This window comes from Rutilus rutilus (assembly GCF_951802725.1).
Source record: "Rutilus rutilus genome assembly, chromosome: 3".
In the NCBI taxonomy this organism is placed as follows: domain Eukaryota; kingdom Metazoa; phylum Chordata; class Actinopteri; order Cypriniformes; family Leuciscidae; genus Rutilus; species Rutilus rutilus.
In genome coordinates this window covers 21191213-21215314 of record NC_140211.1, presented here as the reverse complement: position 1 = coordinate 21215314, position 24102 = coordinate 21191213, and the positions used below count along the sequence as shown (strand labels likewise).

Below are 24102 nucleotides of genomic sequence, written 5' to 3'. Positions count from 1 at the left end.
CAAATATGAACCAGACTTTTGGCTGAAATGTAAAAGGGGTGGAGCGAAGCAAAAAAAATGGCCATGTGTTTTTATATAACCTAATGACTTTGATATTTTAAAAACTATGTACATTAATAGTAGTGTCAGCTGTTCACTGAAAATAACAGTAAATGTCCTATTGGCAAAATCAGACACATCTATATTTCAACAGCTTAAAACGGAAAAACTTTTTAAATGCATCAGTTTCATCAGGATTACGCTCTCTAAAATGGAGGTGACTCCTACAATATCAACATTGTTCAATTTGGCATCAAACTGCCAGGCAAAGAACTGTGGTGGCCTACATCATGTCCTGAGACATCACCTTTTGCCAAGCGACTTGTTGGCTTGCTACCTGCTCATGTGAACGGCCTTTCATTAAAAGATCTCAGATATCCTTCAGTTAAACAACAGAAACTGACCAATACAACAAATCTACATATATATGTATGTATAATATATATATATATACATATATATATATATATATATATATACATACGGTAAATCGGTATAAAATAGCTTATAAACAACAGCTATAACGGAAATCCCCCCCAAAAATGCTTTTGTATAATGAAAAAAGTAGTGGCATGTTTAGTTTTCTTCTTGTTTTTGGGGTGGGATTTTTTTTTTTGCCTAGTGCTGTGTACATTACCTTGTTTTACTAAAAAAAAGAAAATCCACCCTCCCTGGTGACCCCACACAAATATAGTGCACTGCAGTGTGATTTTCCTGCTGAGAACATTTGGCCAGCTCTACGAAAGATGTAGTGATAGTCCTTGTAGTGACACCCCTCTCTGCTTGTCTGCATCTTCAGAACACAGAGGGTTAAAGTCAGGCACAAGTGGCTTGAGAATGGCAAGTCCATCACGCTTCATCTCTGTTGCTCGTTCTCTCTCCACCTCACGCTGGGAGATGCGTTGCAGAGCCACTGGAATTAAACTGCTGCCCCGGTTCGCGCTCCACGTAGTCCACTGCTGTTACAACAAGATGCATTTGTCTTTGTCCTTGGCTTCCTTCTTGGGTTTGCGTTCCCCCGTAGAGGGCTGTTTTCCTGGGCTGGGAGAAGCCGTGGCTCCCCCTGCTGAGGCTCCAGCGGCTGCCGCTCGATCCACCTGCTCAGCACCCGCTGCTGGCTGTTGTCCCTGCAGACAGGAGAACAACAAATTAACCTCTTATTTGAACTCTTTCAAACTGACATTAAATGAACATTCACCCCATCTTATTGTGAACGACTCATCCATGCGTACATTTCATTTTTGACCTTTTGACCTATAATTTTTCATGAAAATGTCATAATTAAATCTTCTAGTGAAATGACAGTCTTCTCTCTACTGATGTTTGCAAGCTCATTTTAAATGCATTAGTGCCCATCCACTGTTAAAAACAATGGAGAATTATTCATTGAAAGTTTGTTTACAAACAAATATTTGCATGTTAAGACTAGAGTAATACACTATATTATGTTGCAAAATATATATATGTAGTCGAACCAAAAATTATTCAGACACCACATATAATTTTTTTACTGGTGGGTGCAGGACACTATAGTTCATTTCCAGTGGGGAGAACAAGTATTTGATACACTGCCGATTTTGCAGGTTTTCCTACTTACAAAGCATGTAAAGTATGTAATTTTTATCATAGTACACTTCAACTGTGAGAGACGGAATCTAAAACAAAAATCCAGAAAATCACATTGTATGATTTTTAAATAATTAATTAGCATTTTATTGCATGACATAAGTATTTGATCACCTACCAACCAGTAAGAATTCCGGCTCTCACAGACCTGTTAGTTTTTCTTTAAGAAACCCTCCTGTTCTCCACTCATTACCTGTATTAACTGCATCTGTTTGAACTCGTTACCTGTATAAAAGACACCTGTCCACACACTCAATAAAACAGACTCCACCTCTCCACAATGGCCAAGATCAGAGAGCTGTGTAATAACATCAGGGATAAAATTGTAGACCTGCACAAGACTGAGATGGGCTACAGGACAATAGGCAAGCAGCTTGGTGAGAAGGCAACAACCTGTTGGTGCAATTATTAGAAAATGAAAGAAGTTCAAGATGACGGTCAATCTTCCTTGGTCTGGGGCACCATGCAAGATCTCACCTCGTGGGGCATCAATGATCATGAGGAAGGTGAGGGATCAGCCCAGAACTACACGGCAGGACCTGGTCAATGACCTGAAGAGAGCTGGGACCACAGTTTCAAAGAAAACCGTTAGTAACACACTACGCCGTCATGGATTAAAATCCTGCAGCGCACGCAAGGTCCTCCTGCTGAAGCCGGCGCATGTCCAGGCCCATCTGAAGTTTGCCAATGACCATCTGGATGATCCAGAGGAGGAATGGGAGAAGGTCATGTGGTCTGATGAGACAAAAATAGAGCTTTTTGGTCTAAACTCCACTCGCCGTGTTTGGAGGAAGAAGAAGGATGAGTACAACCCCAAGAACACCATCCCAACCGTGAAGTATGGAGGTGGAAACATCATTCTTTGGGGATGCTTTTCTGCAAAGGGGACAGGACGACTGCACCGTATTGAGGGGAGGATGGATGGGGCCATGTATCGCGAGATCTTGGCCAACAACCTCCTTCCCTCAGTAAGAGCATTGAAGATGGGTCGTGGCTGGGTCTTCCAGCATGACAACGACCCGAAACACACAGCCAGGGCAACTAAGGAGTGGCTCCGTAAGAAGCATCTCAAGGTCCTGGAGTGGCCTAGTCGGTCTCCAGACCTGAACCCAATAGAAAATCTTTGGAGGGAGCTGAAAGTCCGTATTGCCCAGCGACAGCCCCAAAACCTGAAGGATCTGGAGAAGGTCTGTATGAAGGAGTGGGCCAAAATCCCTGCAGCAGTGTGTGCAAACCTGGTCAAGAACTACAGGAAACGTATGATCTCTGTAATTGCAAACAAAAGTTTCTGTACCAAATATTAAGTTCTGCTTTTCTGATGTATCAAATACTTATGTCATGCAATAACATGCAAATTAATTACTTAAAAATCATACAATGTGATTTTCTGGATATTTGTTTTAGATTCCTTCACTCACAGTTGAAGAGTACCTATGATAAAAAATTACAGACTTCTACATGCTTTGTAAGTGGGAAAACCTGCAAAATCGGCAGTGTATCAAATACTTGTTCTCCCCACTGTATGTAAGTGAGGTTTAGCCTAGAAATCTAGACGCACATTAGCGGCAGCAAGTGAGGACAGCAAAATAAAGTAAACTGTGACATATTATACCCAAACATTCTTCATACAGTGGACTACCAGTAAATTTATAAAAATTTGGGCCCAAAATTTATTCAGACACTTTGACCTGACCATGTTTTGCCGAAGTGTTTTTTCTTTAATTGCTAAGGCGAACTTTTTACACCACAGACTGAACAAAATTAAGCATTGCTTGGTATTTGGTTTACCTAAATTGCTATTATCTAATTGTGTACTTTGTGAGACAGTCTAACAGAAGGATGGCCAAAACCAGTGAAATATCAACTGATTTGATAACTCTGAGTTCTTGTCATATTTTATTACCATTTTCTAAACTATAGCGAATAAACTGTGATAATGTGAGAAATGTTGAAGTTGTCTCAATACATTTTGGTTTGACTGTGTATTGAAGGAGGTGGATTGGAATCCACTGCTGCTTCAATGTAAATGTAATTAGTGATTATAATCAAGGTATTAATCAATATTTTTCCTTCTAAAGTATCAAATGAGTTGAATGACTTCTCTGGAGATTTTACTCTATTATAGAAGTTACCAGTGTGATTACTGAAATGGTATTTTCATGTATTCTTTAATGTCAGTATTTGATATCTGAATGCAGTAACAGTGCTTGCTTATTTATCCTGGCTTCCAGAAATGAAATAGGGACTTGTTTTGTGTTTGAGAAAGGTCTTCAACGTGTTAAAAAACATTTAGGGGTCATTGAAGTCTATAGTTTAAGGGACCATTTCTTTGTTAAAGCCTTGCTTTCCAGTTAGACTACAGTGTAGCTCTCCTTGAGAGAAAGAACATATTATCTTGATGTTTTGAGAGGACTCTCCTGTTTATAGTTAGAGCCTGGCCAAATCCAACCTTGGAAAAGCTGTGTGTCGGTATGTGTGTTAGTCTTTTTGGTTACAGGTTAAGGAACCACTGGCATTATTGGAGATTGACTGAGTTGTTGTTGGCGCCCAGCAACCCAAATCTGTGACCTGGAAGGTCACGACGTGCCTGACTTCAGGGTCCAAGTGTCAGCTGCATAATCGATATGCTTCCGTCTATCTGTATATGTGTGGAAAATTACTATGTTTATCTATTTCTTAGCCAGTCAGAAACTGTAACCTGAAGCAAGAACGTAGCTTAGACCTTGGAAATGGTATAACTGCTGTGATCTTTGTAACTGTAAGCGGGGCGGCCTACGAACTCCTGTGTGAGTCTTGAAGCTGACTTCTGCTGAGGAAACTGCAAACTATCTTCAGTAAAACTTTTCTTCAATTTATTATAATTCTGACTCTGGGTCTTCTTTCAAACATCTGGTCCTTGGGTCCTAAACTGTTAACCCCTAACAGTATATATATATATATAAGTATTTTGAATGCAAGTTTATTAGGGTAACTCACCTGTGCCTGTGCAGCTGCTGCCGCTTCTGCCTGCGCCTGCTCCTGCTCCTGATAGTACTGTGACGCTCTGCAGTCCTCCTCCTCCTGCAGCTTCTTGGCCAGCTCTAGATCACTGATGCCTTCTGGGATCTGTTCCCAACCCAGGTCTGAGGCCTGCTGCTCCTGCTGCAGAGACAGCGCCATCAGGTAGTCCTACACATACAGAGGGCAAAACCCATGATTATTTTTCCATGACCCAAATGGAGTTATTTGGCAGATTGTCCAGGCTGAACAAGTGGATGATGACATCGTTGTATAATGAGTGTACCAGAATTTATGGTAGAAGGCAATAATACATAGATGTATATATTATATTATATTATTAATGGTAACATTCAAAAGTTTGGTGTTGGTAAGATTTTTTTATGTTTTTGAAAGAAATATCTTAAATAATGCTGCATTTATTAAAAATATACAGTAAAAGACAGAAATAATTATTTTAAATTGTAATAATATTTAACAATGTTTTCTATTTTAATATATTTTAAAAATAGTATTTATTCCTGTGATGCAAAGCCGCATTTTTAGCATCACTACATATGTCACATGATCCTTCAGAAATCATTCTAATATGCTGATTTGGTCCTCAAAAGACATTTCTTATCATTATCAATGTTGAAAATGGTTGTGCTGCTTAATATTTTTGTGGAAAACGGGATACATTTTTTTGCAGGGTCCTTTGATGAATAACATAGTGCATGTATTTATTATATATTTATTTGACGTACTTTTCATGTATATTACTAGTTGCCCTACCTCCTCTTTTAGTGCAGCCTGAACACTCTGCTAAATAACTCCTTTTGGATATATAATAACTCCCAAACTCATACGCCTTTGGAACATAATGAGCGCGAGTAAAAGAAAAAAAATTGTGGGTGAACTATTACTCTCTGTAGAGCATTATAATACAGCTTAGCCTGAATCCTTACATTAGTAATGAGCTTATGTTATATTTCATGAAAAAAGAGAGTTAGCCCATGACCCATGACCATTTAGTTTACTTAACTAAACACCAATTAGTTTGCTGACTGACCAAATGTTTAGTGTTTAGAGCACGGTGATCTCCAAGCCCTAATAGACACTTCATTATTAAACAGCCAATACAACAGTAGAAGAAAGAAAGGGAAAGAAGAAATGTGTGTTACGTGAGGCACTTTGGTTCGGCCATCAGGCATTAAAGGCTCCCAAAGGCACAGGGGGAGGGTTACACAGAGCTGGAGGAAGGATTTGGGAGCTTTTAACATCAATAATTGAGGAGAGTTTCCAGCGGGCAATGGAGCAGAATTGGTGCTAGAGGACAGCAGTGCACTCTTCTCTCACAGAGCCTGGCTGCGTCTCAACATTCACGGCTCACTGTAACATTAGTCTCCAGAGCTTGCCTTTATCTGAGGATCACTGTGGCTTTGCACAATCATGAAATCTCTTAGTCACCCCATTTGGTACACACACAGGATATTTCCTGAGTGATTACTTTAATACCACAAATTAAATATCAGGAACTGAAATGTTTAAATGGGTTCTTGATGTCCAAAAGCATAGGAACTATTTCAAAGCTTTGAGGATTGGATCTTTAAAAAGTAATTATTAAAAGTAATTAATGCCGCAGGGCTGGGCTTCATGCTTTTCATAAGACAAGTACCTGGGAAAGACCCAGAACATTTTATCATGTGTTGAAACATTTTGGGACAAGTAACCACCTGAATTCCCAACTCGCTCTATCTAATATCTGCTTAATGGCATCAAGGCAGCAGTGTTTGTGATAAATCACTGTAATTTATAGCATTTACAGTTTTTTTTAATATGCACTACTGTACAGCGATGCGACGGCAGCCACCGTACAACGGCTCCAGTGCGCTCACCACACACCAGCTACAGGTGGAGAGGAGAGAGAGTGATAAAGCCAATTCAGTGGATGGGGATTATTAGGAGGCCATGATTGGCAAGAGCCAATGGGTGGAATGTGGCCAGGGCACCGGGGTTACACCCCTACTCTTTACGAGAAGTGCCATGGGATTTTTAATGACCACAGAGAGTCAGGACCTCGGTTTTACGTCTCATCCGATGTTGCTAGTAATTATTTTTAAACAGTGTCATTTTTTTTAGGGAACACAATCAATTGTATAATGTTGTTGTCGAACAGATTAGGAGTTACAACTTTGTTAAGATTTTTTTTTTGTACAGAGAAAACAGTAATATTGTGAAATATCATTATAATTTAAAATAACTGCTTTCTATTTTAACAGAAAAGCAAAGCTTAATGTTCAGCAGCAATTACTCTACTTTGCTGCTCAAGAAACATTTTTTATTATTGTCAATGGTGAACATTGCTTTATATTTTGTAAAAAATGTGATACTTTTTTTTCAAGATTCTTTTATGAATACAATAAGTTCAAAAGAACAACATTTATTTGTAACCTGTGGAATCTTTTCTAACAATGAATGTAAAGGTCTTTAGGCCGTGTGTCCACCAAAGTTGAGCACTTGCCGAGAGTTGAAAACTTGGTCAACAAACGCAGCGCTCGTCACTGTCATTTTTTTACCCAGCCGTCCAATCACAGTGGAGGAGGGGCGGGACAAATACCACACCAACCAACCACCACATCCTGATTGTACAACGTCAACAGATGACAACAAGCAGCATAATAACGGAACAAAATAATGTAAAACAAGAGCAAGAGCAAATACTTTACATTGTATTGACATTTTTATATAGAAACAATACAGAAACAAACTATCTGAAATGAGATCCTAGTAACACTTCTGCAGATATTCCGTATCATAGCAAGCAAAGCGTCTCAACTGAAGAGAGAAAAAAAATTTGCGCTCCCAAATGCCTCTCAAGCGCCCACAGCTAGGCGTTTTCTGCTGGATAAAAAAAACCTTTGGTGGACACACGGCATTACTGTTACTTTTGATCAATTTAATGTGTCCTTGCTGAATAAAACTATTTATTTCTTAATAAAACTAATAATTTCTTAATAGTGAATAGTGTGACATCTCACTGTATGAGCTTTCTCATAGTGGCATCATGCAAATGTTCTTTCACAGACGTCAACCAAAGAAACAATTACAGTACTCAGTGTTTATGACTGAACAAAACTTAGCACTCCTGAGGAGTGACTAGTCCTGACCTGATCGATCTGGTCCTGCTGACCACGGTACACCGTTTCCGGGTCAGAGGGCGGCCTCAGATGAAACTCTGAGTCGCAGAAGTTCCCATCGCCGTCAACATTATGCAGACTTTCCCAAACCACCTTCTCCTCAGTGAGAAACCCCTGATCTGTCACTAGCAAGTACAGCTGGGCCTGAGGAACACAGAGAGAGCATTTATAAAAACACTTCAGCGGCCTAAAACACTCTCGTCCATCAATCTTTCAGCACACACAGACCGAGCAGCAGTGGTGTCAAGTTCTGAAGTGTGTACATGAGGATCATGGAAGAGTTTTATCTGTGGGTGAAGTGTATCCTGCTGTTACAGAACAACTCCACTTCCTCCAGATAAAAGACAGAGGCTCTACAGTCTCCCTGATAAGACAGCTGGTGGTTATATAGAGTCAACATCCAAAACAATTCAAACTCTCACATTCAGTTTAGCCCCCTGAATTAGTGATTGATATATAATTTTATAACTAAGATATATAAATAATAAAATATTAATTCAAACAAACTATAAAAGTGAACAAATATAAACAAAAACTAAATAGAAATATACATTTTTGTATTTTCAATGAATTCTGGATGGTTTGAATTAATCTCCCGAGCCTGACTTTTGATCATAGGTATATTCTATATAAAAATCCTGTTGATGTTGCTGAAAAATATATGCCAGTAGTTACAATTTTACTGCTAATTATAGTAGAAATTGCGAATTATGAGTGCATTTCACTGTCAACAAGTATTACAGTTTGATTTGTAGTAGTGCATTTGATGGATCAAACATTGAACAGACTTTGCAGTTTTTTTTAAATTTTATATGATTTTAAGATGTTTCTGATGTTTTGTGGTGTTTTTAACATATGCAGATAGTATAATTTGTGGTGTGTCATATGTGATGAAAACAAAAACTATTAATAGCCTAATTTTTTTACTTTACAAACAAGTATTCAAAAAAAAAAAAAATAATAATAATAATAATAATAATTTGACAGCATATCAGTTTACTTGCATGTGATTATAGGCAGACCTTGACCTTTCAAAGATGCCAAATCGTGGTAATTTGGTATACCATATTTATAGTCTTCACAGTAGCAGTTTACATTTCTGTTGTTAGCCACTGGGGGGCACCAACATACCCTCTATAGACTATTTCATTTACTTATAGGAGTGCTTATTCACAGCAGCACAGAGCCATCTTTCAGCATCCATCATCTCAAAACGCTGCAGAAGTAACACTTCAATGTAAACACCTTAAATTTGGTCATAGTGCTGAAGTGATTGTTCCTGAAGAAGACACACAGTTCTCCCTCCTGTACGGTAGAGGTGAGTTCGCACAGGCCGTGGTATGTTAGCTGAGTCGCTGTGCTGTTCAGAAACTGCTCTGCCACAAATCCTGGAAAAGAAAGAGGCAGTGTGAGACCTCTCTGACACACACAATACAATACAAGATCATTTTATGAATGTGAAATCTTGATCTCCACCCTAGCTCTCCTTGGTACATTACAATATCTGATTCGTAAACAATCCTGATCGTTTCACATAATCAGTCGATCACGATCCATGACGATTGTCAGTGAATAACGACTTCTATTTTGGTCTGTTTCTCACACAAAGCCTTCGGAACACTTGGAATAATGTGTATGAGTCATATGGACTAATTTTAGGACACTTTTATGCTACTGTATTTTGAAGTCCCAACCTCAATTCATTGTAGCTTCAAATTTCTCCAGACAAAAGCAAGTAAGTCATACAGGTTTGAAACAACAGGATGAAGAAATGAAGAAAAAAAATCATGCTTGAGTGAACTACTCCTTTAAACACACTCGCTGAAACTATATAATGCACAAAAATAACACAGCCTGACACATACAGACTCACGTATGCTTGTACAGGGATAGAGTGTAAGTGGCAGAGGCAGAAAATCAACTGGAGAGAAAAGGGCACATAGTGCAGCAACAGAAAACAGACAAGATCATGATATATTTAGACACAAACACACTAAGAAAAGGAGAGAGGGTTTCAGACAGCTAAAAACTAAAAGGAAGAAGGGTGCTTAAATGACACTCTGATAGTTGTTTATTTGAATGATGCAAACACTATTCAGGACATAGAGAAATGTATCCGAGACATTAATACATCCAAATGCATGACACCAGTCATAAGGGGAAATGCTACGGATGAGCGCTTGCCTTCTGTAAGAAGAGGCCTGGATGAATGTGTGAAAGGAAAAGGAGGAGAAGACAGATAAAAGCAGTGAATACCCACCTTCCCCGGCCAGCTCGCTGTTGTCTGACTGCTTACAGCTGATTATCTTCTCCACCAACTGGTTATAGCTGCAGTTCCCCACTGCCTTCACTATATCAGCCATCTACAGAGAGCAAAATATTAGCATGAATGTTAACGTTCCACATAGGTGATTCTTTTTATAAGGGCTATCAATTGAATGTGTTCATTTAATCAATCAATTTAATCTGTACATAATGTAACTACAAACCGCAGCACGTTTTTAACAGCTGAAATGTTTTTAACTTGATACGCCATTGTGAAACCATGATGCTCCAGGCGCTATGCGTAAAAAAACCCATTGACTGACAAACTCAACTGAATAGATTGTTGTTGTAGCCCAGTGATGAGCTTATCTCCAATGATATGGAACTAAAACCAACAATATATTGATTTTAAAGCCACTTTTAGTGAAGTCTACTAAAGAAAATGTAAATAATGTGTATCTTAATTTGAGGGGTTTTCTTAGCAAGTACTAATATGTGCAATTATTTGCAATTAATTGGATACATTTGCATTTAATATAGTTATAAATATGCCAAATTTTTGCCATTTTGTAATTAATTATTATAATGTGTTATTTATTGATTGACAGTCCTTTTTTTTTTTTTTTACTAAAGCTGCTTATGCACTGCATATAATGTATTTGTGAAACTGAGCATATAACTACAGTAGAATAAGATTCTGAAATTAAAGCCCACATGCAGACCTGTGGGTCGACCAGCCACCCGTGGTAGAGTGGGATATCCAGCAGGTCGAAGACGATGCACTCGGGTGTGTACTCGAATACCCGCACATCTGTGAACTTAACGTTTACATCCAGACCTGTCTGCAGTTTATGCAGCACCGCCATAGCATCACTCATATTCTAGAGATTAGAGAAAGAGAGAGAGAGCAAAGGAATTATAAAGGCAAATACAAAAACAATGAGGGAATAGTAACTTCTTTTTTTCTTTTTACACAACAAATGCATGCATTTCTGTTAAATGTCACACCCAAAGAATTGTCTCACTACCCTGAGCAGGAAAAATCTCATAACTCTAGACTAGCGACTAAAGAGCTCAAAACACCCAGAGTTCACCTCCTTTACTTCCGGTCTTTCTGTTTTGATCATAATGACTCTCAAACACAAGCCACTGCAAGACTACAAACTACAGCGCAGTTCAAAAGTTAAAGTGTGAAGTTGAACGTGTGTGTGTGTTCGGCGTTCCAGATCCTATGATAATAATAATAATAATAATAATCTGTCCAGCTCTCCGCTCACTTTTAAGGACTCACAGTATGACCATCTGTTAAGCTGATCGGTCACAGCACACAAAACGAGTTTGTGTGGACAGTTGTTGGGATTAGAGCTTGTAACACAACCATGTATCAACCACATGATACATCAAACCCCATGAATCCCTAGAAACCGTGAGATTATCTTTGCCCTTCTGTCTCTGGGAGATTTCAGCCCTGGCCATTTCCTGGTTTTACAAGGGATTTCCTTGCACTTTCACTTAATTCAGTCCCATTCACTGGAATTCTGGATTTGATTTAAAACGTTCCAGTTCTGGAAGCTGACTGGTCAACAGCATTCAGTGTTGTCTTTATTCATTACAGCGAGATGGTCTTTCTGCTGGGCCTTAGGCCTGTCGCACCTCCAGCGGTGCCTGTGGTGGACTGTGCATGGCGGGGGCGTCCTCTTCCCTGAGGCAGGCCTAAACCTGACCGCATACCGCACGGTTTTGCTGCAGGGTCTTCAGCTGGGGGCCACCGCTCATTGACGTTTCGAAACGCCCCTTAACCCAGAACATCTCCTGGACGTCTCCCTGACACCCCCTGCAGCAAAACCTAATTGGATGTTACTCCCCAAGCCTTGACTCGTCGTTTCAGCCAGAGCCAGTGGCTTGTTTCTCAGCTTCCTCAGAGAGCTCTATGGTGGATCTACTCAGTGTGGCTCCCCGCAGTCCCAGGTCCTTGAGCAGGCGTGATGTTGATCTGCCCACAAAGCCTCTGGCTCCCACCTCCACCGGGTGGGTATATGATAATAATATCTAAGTATTATTAATAATCTATTTTAGTAATTATACACATTTTAAATGTGATTTTATTTTTATATGATCAGTTATCTTTTATCTAATTTTGTTATTGTGCCTTTGTCATTTGTATTACGTTTTTATTTCAGTTTTAGGTTTAGTCATTTTAGTAGCTCAACATTGCCAATGGCAACATTTCAAATTTTTTTTTTTTACGTTTTCCACAAATATTTATATTTTATTTCAACTTCAATCGAAAACCATTTTTAATAGTTTTAGCTAACAAGAACACTGACAACGTTGCAGCTGTGCTAAAAGCATTCTAATAGAAATCTGTGTAACTGTTTTATAAAAGCAATAAGGCAGTTAAGACCATCCTAAAATGTGAACGGTCTTGCTAACAAAAAGCCTGTATCTGTGACTTTATTCATGATAGAAGTTTTTCAGATTAAGCCATTTATGACTCTCACTAGATCTCATTTCACTTTCATTCATTTTCACTTTGAATACGTTCAAAATGTACAAAAACGACAATACGTCCCAAATTCAGTGTTTGGGATCCACAAATGTATTTACTAAAAGGTGTGACTCTCATTGTCTTGTACACAGACAGGATCAGATCAAATACTGAAGTCAATCCTCTTCTACAGTAGCTATAATCTTGATTAATGCCTATAACGATAGTGAAAGATAATGATAATTAAAATGAAGACTTTTTGTTTTACGTCTTTCAGGCAACTCACGCTGCTTTCATCCTCTTAGAACTTATCAAGAGAACAAATTTGGTTTTGACTTAAAATTTCAAGTAGTCATTTCCGATTTAGACAGCAGTCCATCTTTGTCGTACCCGAACTGTATTTAGCACTCGAAACGAGACAAAACCTGACAACCATATTCTGACACCGAGTGAGCACAGCCTTCATCTCACCTTGACTCCGATCAGAATAGCACAGGTCATCATCTCGCAGCTCAATACCAAAGTATGATGTTTCCAAACCAACACTAGACACCTTTAGAGGACTGCAGAGTCATGAGTCCCAGTTCTCCTGGAACACGAGCCAGGATGAATCAGTGTGGCACAGGCTGACCCGATGGCCAGTGGGTGGCTGAGAGCATGTAGAACTGGCACCGGGGTCAGATGAGCGTAAACAGATTAGCCAAGACCTATCCACCCACAGCTCCCATTCAGTCCGGTTGAGCCCAGTACCGCTTCCAACCCCCACCCACGCCCAGCCTGTGTGTGGCCCGGCTCTGTCCCCGTGCCCCTGCCAGCGTTTCTGATCCACTCCATTGCCCTGACCCACTTTTCCCAGCTCTTTTACTCTCGCTCCAGTCCAGCAATATTCACTGAGATGGCTATAAAAGCTTTAATACAATCAAAACATCTATTAGACTGAATAACTGCTGATAAACACAGTCAAACCTGAGTGATGTTAACACATGCACTATTTGCACAGGCTAAACACAAAAAGAGAGAAGACAGGCCCATTAAAGTTCTTCCGGACCTTTTGTGTGTGTGTCCCTCACTCTCTCTTACTGCCAAAAAAGCGCTTCACTAACTGTCAACACACACACACACACACACAGAGCCTGGCCAAAGACAGTCAGCTGACCTACAGTGTAGAGAAACAGCATTATTCAAGCATGAATGAAGCACAGTTAAACTCTAAACGATAAGTACATTATAAAAAACAAAACTAGATCAAAACACAAGCACAAAGCAAAAATCTCCTTTAGACAGCAGTAGAAGAGCAGTAAAGGAGCATGAATCCAGTCAGCCTCCACCTACTCCAATAAACAAGAACACACACTCGGGAACTTCAGAAACATTGTTGTCTTAATCCTCACATCCTCAAACTCACATACAAAATAGACTCGACTTTGAACTGCTTGGAAGTGAGATATTTTAAAATGAATATATTATAATACTATACTATACTATATACTATAATACATACTGGGGGAATATCAAAAAGACTGTCAAGAACCTGATGTTGGGGTCATAATTTATCCCCAAAACAACTGGGAAAATTTTGAAAATATATATAATAAATTACCTTTCAAAAGTTTGGGGTCAGTAAGATTTCTTTGTTTTTGAAAGAAGTCTCTTGTGCTCATTAAGGTTGAATTTATGTAATGAGAAATACAGTAAAAAAAAAGTAACATTGTGAAATAATATTAAACTTTAAAATAAAATAAAGGTAACCCCTTATATGGCAAAGCTGAATTTCCAGCATCATTATTCCAGTCTTCAGTGTCACATGATCCTTCAGAAATCATCCTAATATGCTGATTTTGTGCTAAAAAAAAAAACATTTCTTATTATTATCAATGTTGAAAAACAGTTGTACAGCTTAATATTTTTGTGGAAAGCATGGCACATTTTTTCAGGATTCTTTGATGAATAGAAATATTTATTCGAAATAGAAATAGATATCGAAATAGAAATCAGTTGCAACAATAAAATTCCTCTACTGACACATTTGATCAATTTAATGAATTTAATGCATCCATGCTGTATAAAAGTATTAATTTATAAAAAAAAAGAATAATAATGAAATAAAAAACTACTTTTGATTGGTAGTGTATGTTTTTTTTTTTTGCCCATAAATTGGTGTGGCTACAGCTAGCCTTAACTGCCAATCTTACCATAACTGACCTGAATAGATTCTAGAATATAGACAGATTCTACAATAGATTATTATTATTGTAGTACAATAACTAATTGAATTCAACCTGAATTCAAGGTCATGATAAAATGGAGTCAGATAAAAGCTTAATTGGAATCAAATTACTCCACACGGAAAATACAGTAACACGCAGTAAACCTTTACCCGCTTATCGGACACTGTTGTTGGAAATCATATTCTATACAATTTTTTTCTTTTTTCTTCAGCATTTCTTTATTGCATTACGGTAATTAGAATTAGACTCACATTTTGGTAATGATTTTGCTAAATATGATTTTTCCTCTTTTGATTTGGGGCTGAAATATGACTCGTTCATTTTTGACAGGCTTTGTGGTATAATAAATATTATAAACAATCTAATAAAGAGAAAGCCCAGAACATGCATCCCATACCAGCCACGTGTGAAGAGAAATGAGCCATCTCTCTTGACCCGATCTCCTTACATGCCGAACGCTGTGCGGCAAACAGCTCTATAAAAGGCTCACGCTCTCTCAATGCAACACAATGATGACATTTACTCCTGCCATTATATAAACAGTTGGATCCAGACAGAAATGGACCATTTTTTCACAATTCCTTTAATTCAATGGTGATTCCATGCATAATTCCTGCTGGGATGCATAGGTGTTGATCTAGATGACTAACACAGAATGTTTCCTAAAAGTACTGTAATGCCAAAGAGAATAACTGGCTGTTTAATAACAGAGAACCAAGCCATGCGCTCTACAAGAACAAAAGGATATTTTGAGAAGAGATGCAAGAATGTGAGAAAGATATCTTTCTGTCTAAGTGTCTACATGTGTCTTGGCTAATGTTTTCTCCCCTGTCAGAGCCTTAGGCCTCACCTTTCACTCCTCGCTCTGAGTGCTAGCACTGCACCACCACACAAACACACTATGTATGTAAACAGACTGGCTATCTTCGATAGACTTCAATTCTGTGAGTCACAAGCAAAACTGCTGTTTCTGTTACCTGTTCGTAGTTCAACCGCTGAGCCTCTGAGATCTCTTTTGGCTTGGCTTCAAGGATATAGTCTCCTGTTGTGATGGAGTGAAAGCAAGAAAGAAAAAGAAAGGGAGGGTTAGTGAAAAAAACATTTGAGAGACAGTGCACTTATGGAAAACACATGCTCACAGGAGACATCACTCTCCTCTTCACCCTGTTGCAATTAACAAACTGTCTACATATGGCAATAAACCAAAAGCAGTAGATATATACAACCCCAGCCATTCTGTATTTACAGCTTTAGTGTGAATGTCTGTCAATACTGTGGCAAGACAGTGATTGGAGCCTACCTGTTTTAGTGGATGGGCCTACAAGGTCAAACTAGCATGTCACATAGTTTGTTTACATGTGCATTTGTAAGAGTTTTTGTGTTGTTGAGCTACAACAATCACCTGTCTGTCCAATATATATACACGTGACGCAATGCATAATCAAAAATTACAAATATACATCCAATTACATATTAAAATGTATGTACAGTATATACAAATAGACTAGAGGCAAACTGAAATCTGTTTAATGTGTATACATGTGGGGCAATGCCGAGCGAGCAACAATAGCATTATGTAGGTCTGTTAGTCCGACTCCACAAAAAACAAACTACTATGATTTCAATCAGACTAGAGTCGTTATATGACACTGTAAAAAACAAACAAAAATTCATCACTCTGAAATACAACTTAAAGTGCATGTAAACATACTCGGAGGTGGTCAAAGATGCAAATATCACATTTGTAGTGTAAACGTAGTTGTAGTGCAGTTACTTTAGTGAATTTTTAGCAAGATTTCACGACAAAAGTTCCACTGTCCAATGTCAATAATGTAGTGATGTGAAGCACGGCTCATGCAGAAGTCTCTTTCAAACCAAACAGCTTTCTATTGGTCAACAAGGTGAATTTGTGAGACAAATTTGAACCCAGTGTGAAACCTTTCGTCCTTAAGTTCCCATTGAAGTGACTGGATTTCGACTGTAAATTCACAGAACAATGGTAAATGTGGCTGTACTAATTTGTGCATGACTGCCTATTCATGTAACACATCATTGTGCCAAAACAGTTTTAAAACATTGCTTGCTAGATACACTTTTAAACAACTGTTACTGTCCGATCCAAAAATATGGTATGCAAATGTATGTTAATACAGGTGTAAATAGGGAGTGAGATTGTCAAGGAAATAATGTACAGTAATGTAGCAATGTATTGTCAATGTACACTTTCTTTTCTTTTCTCTTCTATTCTATATATATATATATATATTTAAAAAAATATATGTATACTGCATTAGACTAAACTGGGACGGGTCACAGCACTTGCATATTGTTGTCCTATTGTTAGTTTAATTGCTTCTATTGTTCTCCTCATTTGTAAGTTGCGTATGCTAAATGGTTAAATGTAAGTAGGGCTGCACGATTAATAAAAGGCTTAGTGCGGTTATCAAATTGCAAAAGTGGTGATTTAATAATAATAAAAAAAACCGCTGCCTATTTCAGAGTGAAGCTTGGCACTATGTTCTTCCGAGCTCATTATCCGCGGGTGTTTGCAGCGTCTCAGAGCAGCATCTACTCTGAGTTTGAGTCATTTTAACGTGCATTTGCGCCAACCATCTTTTTTTCCTGTCAGTTAAAAGTTTGATTAGCTTTTGAAAATTAAGAAATGATCACAGTAGTAATATTTCTTATTTTCATTTATTATGAATAATTGTTGTTATTATTAATTAAAAAAATGCATTTAAACTTTTCCCCAAACGGTCTAGTGGTACAAGGAACTGACCTCAAAACAAGTAGTTTCAGAATTCAATTCAACATTTAGTTTGACCTCTACGCAAGTTTTATCATTGTCCTCCTTTTATTGTCTTGTCCGAACTAACTCTCCTGCAGATCAGTGAAGCGGGCTGGAGCAGAGAGAGAGGGCAGCCATGGCTGCTGGCATCCTGGCAGACATGAGAAGAACTGACCCTGGGTTTTGCTCTAATACAGGAGCACCTGTCATCCGTCTCATTAACATTCTGAACACACATACAGCTCTAGGTACAGGAGCACTGCTCGGCTGTGCTGACCATTAAATCAAGGCCAAATCACTGCAAATTCCAGAGCAGTCTACTGCTATTGACTACCACATACTTGTCACCTTTCAAAGCTTTCCAGTGACTTATCATTGTACTAATAATTCAGCGACACCGAATTATATGGTTGCACCAGCCATAGTTCAAAACAAACAAGTTCAAAATGCCAGAGGAAGCCTAGATGTTTCTGCTCTGACAAAGCACGAACGTGTGAGAGAGAAGCGTGAAGCTCGGCTGTTTTATTTTCGGCCCACTCCCTCAGACTCCAGCTTCCTCTGATCAGTGCCAAGAATGCGGCCCAGCACAGGCAGGTTCATTTGGGCTACTTTCGTTTATTTCTGCTTAGCAAAAACACTTTGTTCCAACTCCCGCCTCTTCATTTCTCTTTCAGTTCATCTCCAGCTGATCTCTTCCTCAGTCAATTTCTTTGTCTCTCCCATACCAGGCCTCTCCTTTAATCAGAACCCATTAAAAAGCTTCTGCTGCTACTCACACTGCTTTGCTGCTCTCATTCACTTTATAACATCAAGCTGTAAAGGGATAGTTCAGCCAAAATGAAGATTTTGTCATTGTGGTCTCATATGGCTCCAAACCTGCATTACTTTGTCTTCTGTGGAACACAAAAAGAGAATTGTACTTGCTGCACTTTTTCATGATAATAGCCAGCATGGAGATGAGACTTTTTAACATAAAAATGTACCATTATATATCATAAAAGTGGTCCATATGATGGCGTGTGGCATATTCTAGGTCTTTTGACGATTGTGTGAGAGTAACAGACTGATATTTAAATCTTTATATACTCGATAACTCTCAAAACTCTCATGAATAAGTTACAGCCAATTTCTGACAAATAACAACTTTTTTGGGGGGGGTCTGATCGTGACACAAATTTAACATCAAAAGAAAAGCATGCACAAGAATATGGCAACTTTTATGGTGATTTTGCATTCGCTTTTTGAAGCTGGAAAGCCTCAGTCTCAACCAGGTGAATTCTTTCTAAATTATTGTTGTGTTCCACAAATAAATAAAGAGTTACAGGTTTGGAATAACATCAAGCTGAGTAAATGACAGAATTTTCATTTTTGACAACAGGGACAATAATGAGACAAATCAAAGCTTCCCCAAGTCTTACATTTTCATGCTGCAATTGTCTTTTTTTTATTGTAGATGAACAATATATTCAGGCAACCAAAAACATATAATGACAAAAATCAGTCATCAGGATTTGGCCAAATTGTTTTGAAGCTAATAAAATTAATTACACTTCTGTATCAATTTAATGCATTGAACACTGAACAAGCCTTTAGTGTAAAAAAACTTATTAGGTTACTTGGGAAACATACTATAGTAGATGCTCGGAAATTGAACAGTAACTGAAGTGCATGCTTTGATCAAATCAGATAAGACAGTGCAGTTGACAGGGTTTGTTCATGGGCCACTGACTTTGCCTGGAAATAAAACACTAACAGTGCTGTAAAGTACAGCAGAGGAGAGTGAGATAGATGCTGTCTAATGGAGTTAAACAGCTTACTGCACCTAGGGAAGAGAAAAGCAATTTACACATGCCTGTGTAGCTAACCATGGCTGTCTCATAGAGCGTAAGTGAGTATGCTTCTGAATAAATGCAGCTCTAAGCTATGATGGGAGTACCTCAAAAGGAACATTCAGAAGGTCAAACATTCAACAGCAAATGTAAAAAGTACCCAGCTGGCACACTCTCCATCTGACACATTTCTGTTTCTGTGTCAGGCAGGCTTTAAATCACATGGACGTGCGTGCTTATCAACAGCTCAGCAAATATGAGGAATACTTCAGAGTGGTCTCTAGACGAACAGCTGGGAATGGGGTGTGTATGGCCTCAAGCATGTTCAATGAAGTCAAGTTTTCCAAGCTGCAAAACTGACCCTGACCAGCTTCAGGGGGTACTAGTGTTTCTCACCGGAAGCTGTTGTACCCTTGTCACTTGTATCTTATTATGATGATGATGATGCATGCTCTCCCATTTTATTGCAAGTTCAGTCAAGAATGGGGAATTATTAGAAGAAACGATTATTACATATAATACAAAAATGTAAAATTAAATAGCATGATTAGGCTTTCTAAACTTAACTTGAACATTTTGTGCATCTTTAACCACAGAGTCTGCCATTCAAACACACATGCTTAATAAATACTCTTATTCTTAGTGGATAAATTTCTTGCATACAAAAGTTTGTCAAGTTTTAAAACTGAAAATATACACCATAGTGACCACACCTATGTAAGGAATGACATTTTGAGACCACATCCTCTGCGGTCACAACCACAGCACTTTATGAGGGTGAGCAAGGCACAAGCTTGCAAAGTTCATGAAGTCAAGACTTTCCAGAAAGACTTCAAACAAAGCACAGTCTGAATCCAGTAAAGATCACCCTGATTAAGGCTCATTAGCCGCAACGTGTCGGTGTGCGGTTATTTGAAAACTGTTTTTAATTGCCTAAGCCATAATGAAATAAAGGCTTTTTATATACATTTACTTTAACTCTCGAGTGCCTTGGCTTGATTTGTTTTTATGAGTCGCATTTTCCCTAGATCCAGAGAGCACCGGGATACGGATGCTCCTTGTCTTCTGAATCCAGTAAAGATTGTGCATTTTATAAATCGCTTGTGATGTTCCGCTTTGGATAAAAGCATCTGCTAAATGACTAAATGTGTTTGTAAAGGACTGTTAAGAGAAACCACTGAACATACATCGACCTCTGAACAACACCTACAGTGCTCATATCTAGATTCATCTCATACTTGGCATTTCTGGAATGTGTGAGGCTAAATAAACCTTTTTTTCTTGAACAATCTGCTTTTACATTCCATCACTGATATTTAGGACTAGTGGACAAGATGCTTTTAAACTATTAAACACTTTTTTTAAACTAGTAATAAAAAAGCTAATGCAATGTGAGAAACTGAGGTCCAAGCAACTGTCTCACTGCAGTAATGCAACACTTCTGTGTTCAAGGTCAACATGCCACAGTGGAAATAGGGATCTGGATTCTGTGACGTTACGGGTATTTCCCTGATCTGGTGCTGTCCATCAGCACCTGAAGACATATCACATTTTCTGGTTCTCTGACAGGCTGTTTATCGAACGCACAACAGAGTCTAATTTGATTTACAGACCAACGTTATGAATAGAAAAGCTCCGATCTTCTCGAAGAGGTACATGCAGAAAATAACCATATGTTGAAATTACATTACACAATCCTATAATTAGGATGACATCCCTAGCTTTTGCATGATTCCAACTATAATTTGGTGTCCTATGGTGGATAAATTTAAATTTTTGGGAACGAACTAGCAATTAGTGACATGAAGCTGCAGAAAGAAGTAGACAGAAAGACTTTAGCATAGCTTTCCCTATTATAGTGTTGTCAGCGAGCCCACCATACTTTGCATCACTCTCTACATCTTTTTTTTATTAGCTCTTCAAATGAAATAAAACCTGAAACATCTTTCTTCTACTGAACCCTCTATTGGATAGATACTGTGTCAACAAGACCACATAAAGAGTCCACATTTATAATGCATATGAAATGCTTACCCAGATATTCCATCAGCTGCTCTGCCGTTATTATCTCCATCATAGGTGGCAGCTTGACCTGTGCCAAAACCAGAGGGAAATCATTTAAAAAGCAGTTTAAATGACAAATTGCTCATGGTCATATACAAGGCCTCTTATCCTTCAACAATGATGCTATGTAACACACATACGTAAGGGTTACTAATGGTGTTGAAATGGCCTGCTGTATCAGCATAAATGCACTATGAGAAGATTGAAGGAAATAAAACAGGCATCATCTTAAAAACAGCCTGAAAGTGGCTATCATCTCCATAAGATGCCAGTGGCTTTTAAAGCAGTCACAGCTGAAAAACGTAGTGCCTCTTTTTTCAAGATGAAAGACTGAGCTCTGAAATAGCGCCTCGTGTGTCTGCCAACTCACTGTCAAAGTCAATAATTAAATGTCATCTTCATAATACAAATGAGTCCAAGGCTGAAAGCCAGAAGTTACTGGTGTGTCTGTCAAATGACTGTTTAGGATGTAACCATGATACTGGTGTGTGTCTACAAATAAAGGGGATGTTATTTAAAAATCTGGAGATAGAGAGACAAACCTGAAGATGAAAACAGAATTTCAAGTCAATCTCAAATAACTTTTCAAATGCTATTGCAAAAAAATCATGTCTCCACATTTTTACAATTTGTTTAGTCAAATATGGACATATTTAGTCACCATTCATTAACAATTAATGAAATGTAAAAATATATAAAACCAGCGGTGTTGACACTGTGATTTCCACATTTATCAACATCAATGTGAATATTTTAAATTTTTTAATTTAACAAAATTTAACGCTATACTTTGTGTTATATACCATATATATGTTATATGCCAGTACATTACAGAAAAAAGAAATGCACACTGCTGAGAGGGTTTTTAATACAATGGCAGAGGGAGTGACAGCAAAGATCACATCATTTTCTCTACAAACTGCTGCGATCAATCTCTCTATATTCTTTCTATTTTTTGGAAAGTCGTGGAAACGCTGTAATGATTTTTTTTCTTTTGTTATTTGAGCAAATGGAAATAGAAAAAAAAGATTTGCTGTCATCTCCCATTCGTCACCACTATAGAAGTTTACGCAATTATGGCGACTTCCACTTCTGAGAAAACCGGAAATGTGAAAAGGGTCCATATAGTACTCGTGGTTTTTATATGGACTTTATATTGACACTTTTACCTTTACTAACATTGTAGTTTGTTTTATCACTCAAGCAACTTTAGATATTATATTTTGTACCCATTCTGTTGGACTTTCTAAATCACACGCATACTGTCCCATACCATCACTAAATAAAGTAAGTATATCAATTTATATTATTTATTATTAATAACTTTGTAAACAGCATTACACAGTGGGTCAAGAGATGTCAACATGGCCGCTCCCATGAGAGGGCGACCCGCACTGTGCAGAATAAAACATGTCTAGAAGACAAACATGATAGGTTATCCTCTGTGAGTTAGTGTTCTTCATTTTAATCAAGTATATTTTGAATAAGCAAATAATTTATGAATGTGCCTTTATTTAATACCAGTGACAACTGGTGCTTACTAAGTAGACAAACACAATCCAATAAAATGTTTTAACGGATAATTAGAACACCGGGTAAAACACAGCAATTGCACATCAATAACTTGGGTGGTAGTGTGACCTGCCAAACGAGCAAAACCTCATCTTATTTACCTTCCATGACAATAGCAGGACATTCATAATAGCCAGCAGCGGGCACGGCCCGTTCTCATTCTGTGTGATGATAGGCGTGTTCTCCTCATTCCACTTTATCCACTTGATGTGGTACAACGACTGACCGGTCACCTTGTCTTTAAGACAGGGGATTTTCGTTCCCTCGGCCCCGTATTCACTCTGAATAGCCAAAGCTAGTCCCTTGTCCTCCAGTCCTTCACTGTTGAGGTCTGAACTCGGGCAGGAGTTCAGATTGGAGAAGGACTCTAGTGAATCAAAGCTGCGGGACTCTTCTGCGATGCTGGGCTCGCTCCCACTCGGAGGACCCTCAGAAACGGTGTGATCGTTTGAATTCGAGTTTGCAGGTTTTGCTTTGTCTGGACACAAATAAGTAGGTTTGGCCAGCTTCGTCGTTTCTTGTGTCCCTCCATCCAAACCGCCCGCTTGCACGTTATTGATGTCGGATTGCTCTCCCGTGAGGTTGTTTACTAACTTTGAGGTGCCACCCTCTTTATTCCCAGCAACGGCCATCAACGGTTCGTATCCCATTCCGTTGCTCAGCTTATCCGCCGCATCGGGCGACAGTTTCTCTGGTAAAACACTCGGTTGTGCGTTCTTGCTTACTGTCTCAGCAGCATCTGATGTCTGTGTGCAGGGTGTAGCATTAGCACCGCTAGCACTTGCACAAGTACTCAAAGTCTCTCTCTTCTCGCAGACATCTTTCATTCCGCCGACTGTTTTGATATCTGCGGGTTCTGCACGGATAGCGGTGCACAGGACACTTCCTCCTGCGTCTCGATGAGGGTTTGCATTCTTCTCCATTTCGCTGAACGCACCAACGACAACCTTTAACTAGATGGCAAGCTCCAGTCTCAGCTCCGACGACGCCATGACATCTCCACCTCTGACGTCATCCCTTCATACAC

General features: G+C 38.7%; 1 protein-coding gene across 1 annotated transcript; it reads right to left on the bottom strand.

Moving 5' to 3' along the window:
- Positions 1-589: 589 nt before the first annotated feature.
- Positions 590-24102, bottom strand: mindy2 (MINDY lysine 48 deubiquitinase 2). Its single transcript, XM_084405702.1, has 9 exons — positions 23177-24102; positions 21474-21531; positions 15800-15864; positions 10829-10987; positions 10102-10204; positions 9087-9229; positions 7812-7985; positions 4642-4833; positions 590-1166 (listed from the first exon to the last, which is right to left on the bottom strand). The coding sequence occupies exons 1-9, from the start codon at positions 23996-23998 to the stop codon at positions 1002-1004; spliced, it is 1881 nt and encodes a 626-aa protein (XP_084261828.1). The 5' UTR covers positions 23999-24102; the 3' UTR covers positions 590-1001.

Coding starts and splice junctions, on each gene's coding strand:
- mindy2 (XM_084405702.1), bottom strand. CDS start 23,998: ATGGAGAAGAATGCAAACCCTCATCGAGACGCAGGAGGAAGTGTCCTG. Junction 10,205..10,828: donor GGTGGCTGGTCGACCCACAG/GTCTGCATGTGG, acceptor TGCTCTCTGTAG/ATGGCTGATATAGTGAAGGC. Junction 4,834..7,811: donor AGCAGGACCAGATCGATCAG/GTCAGGACTAGT, acceptor CTGTATGTGTAG/GACTACCTGATGGCGCTGTC.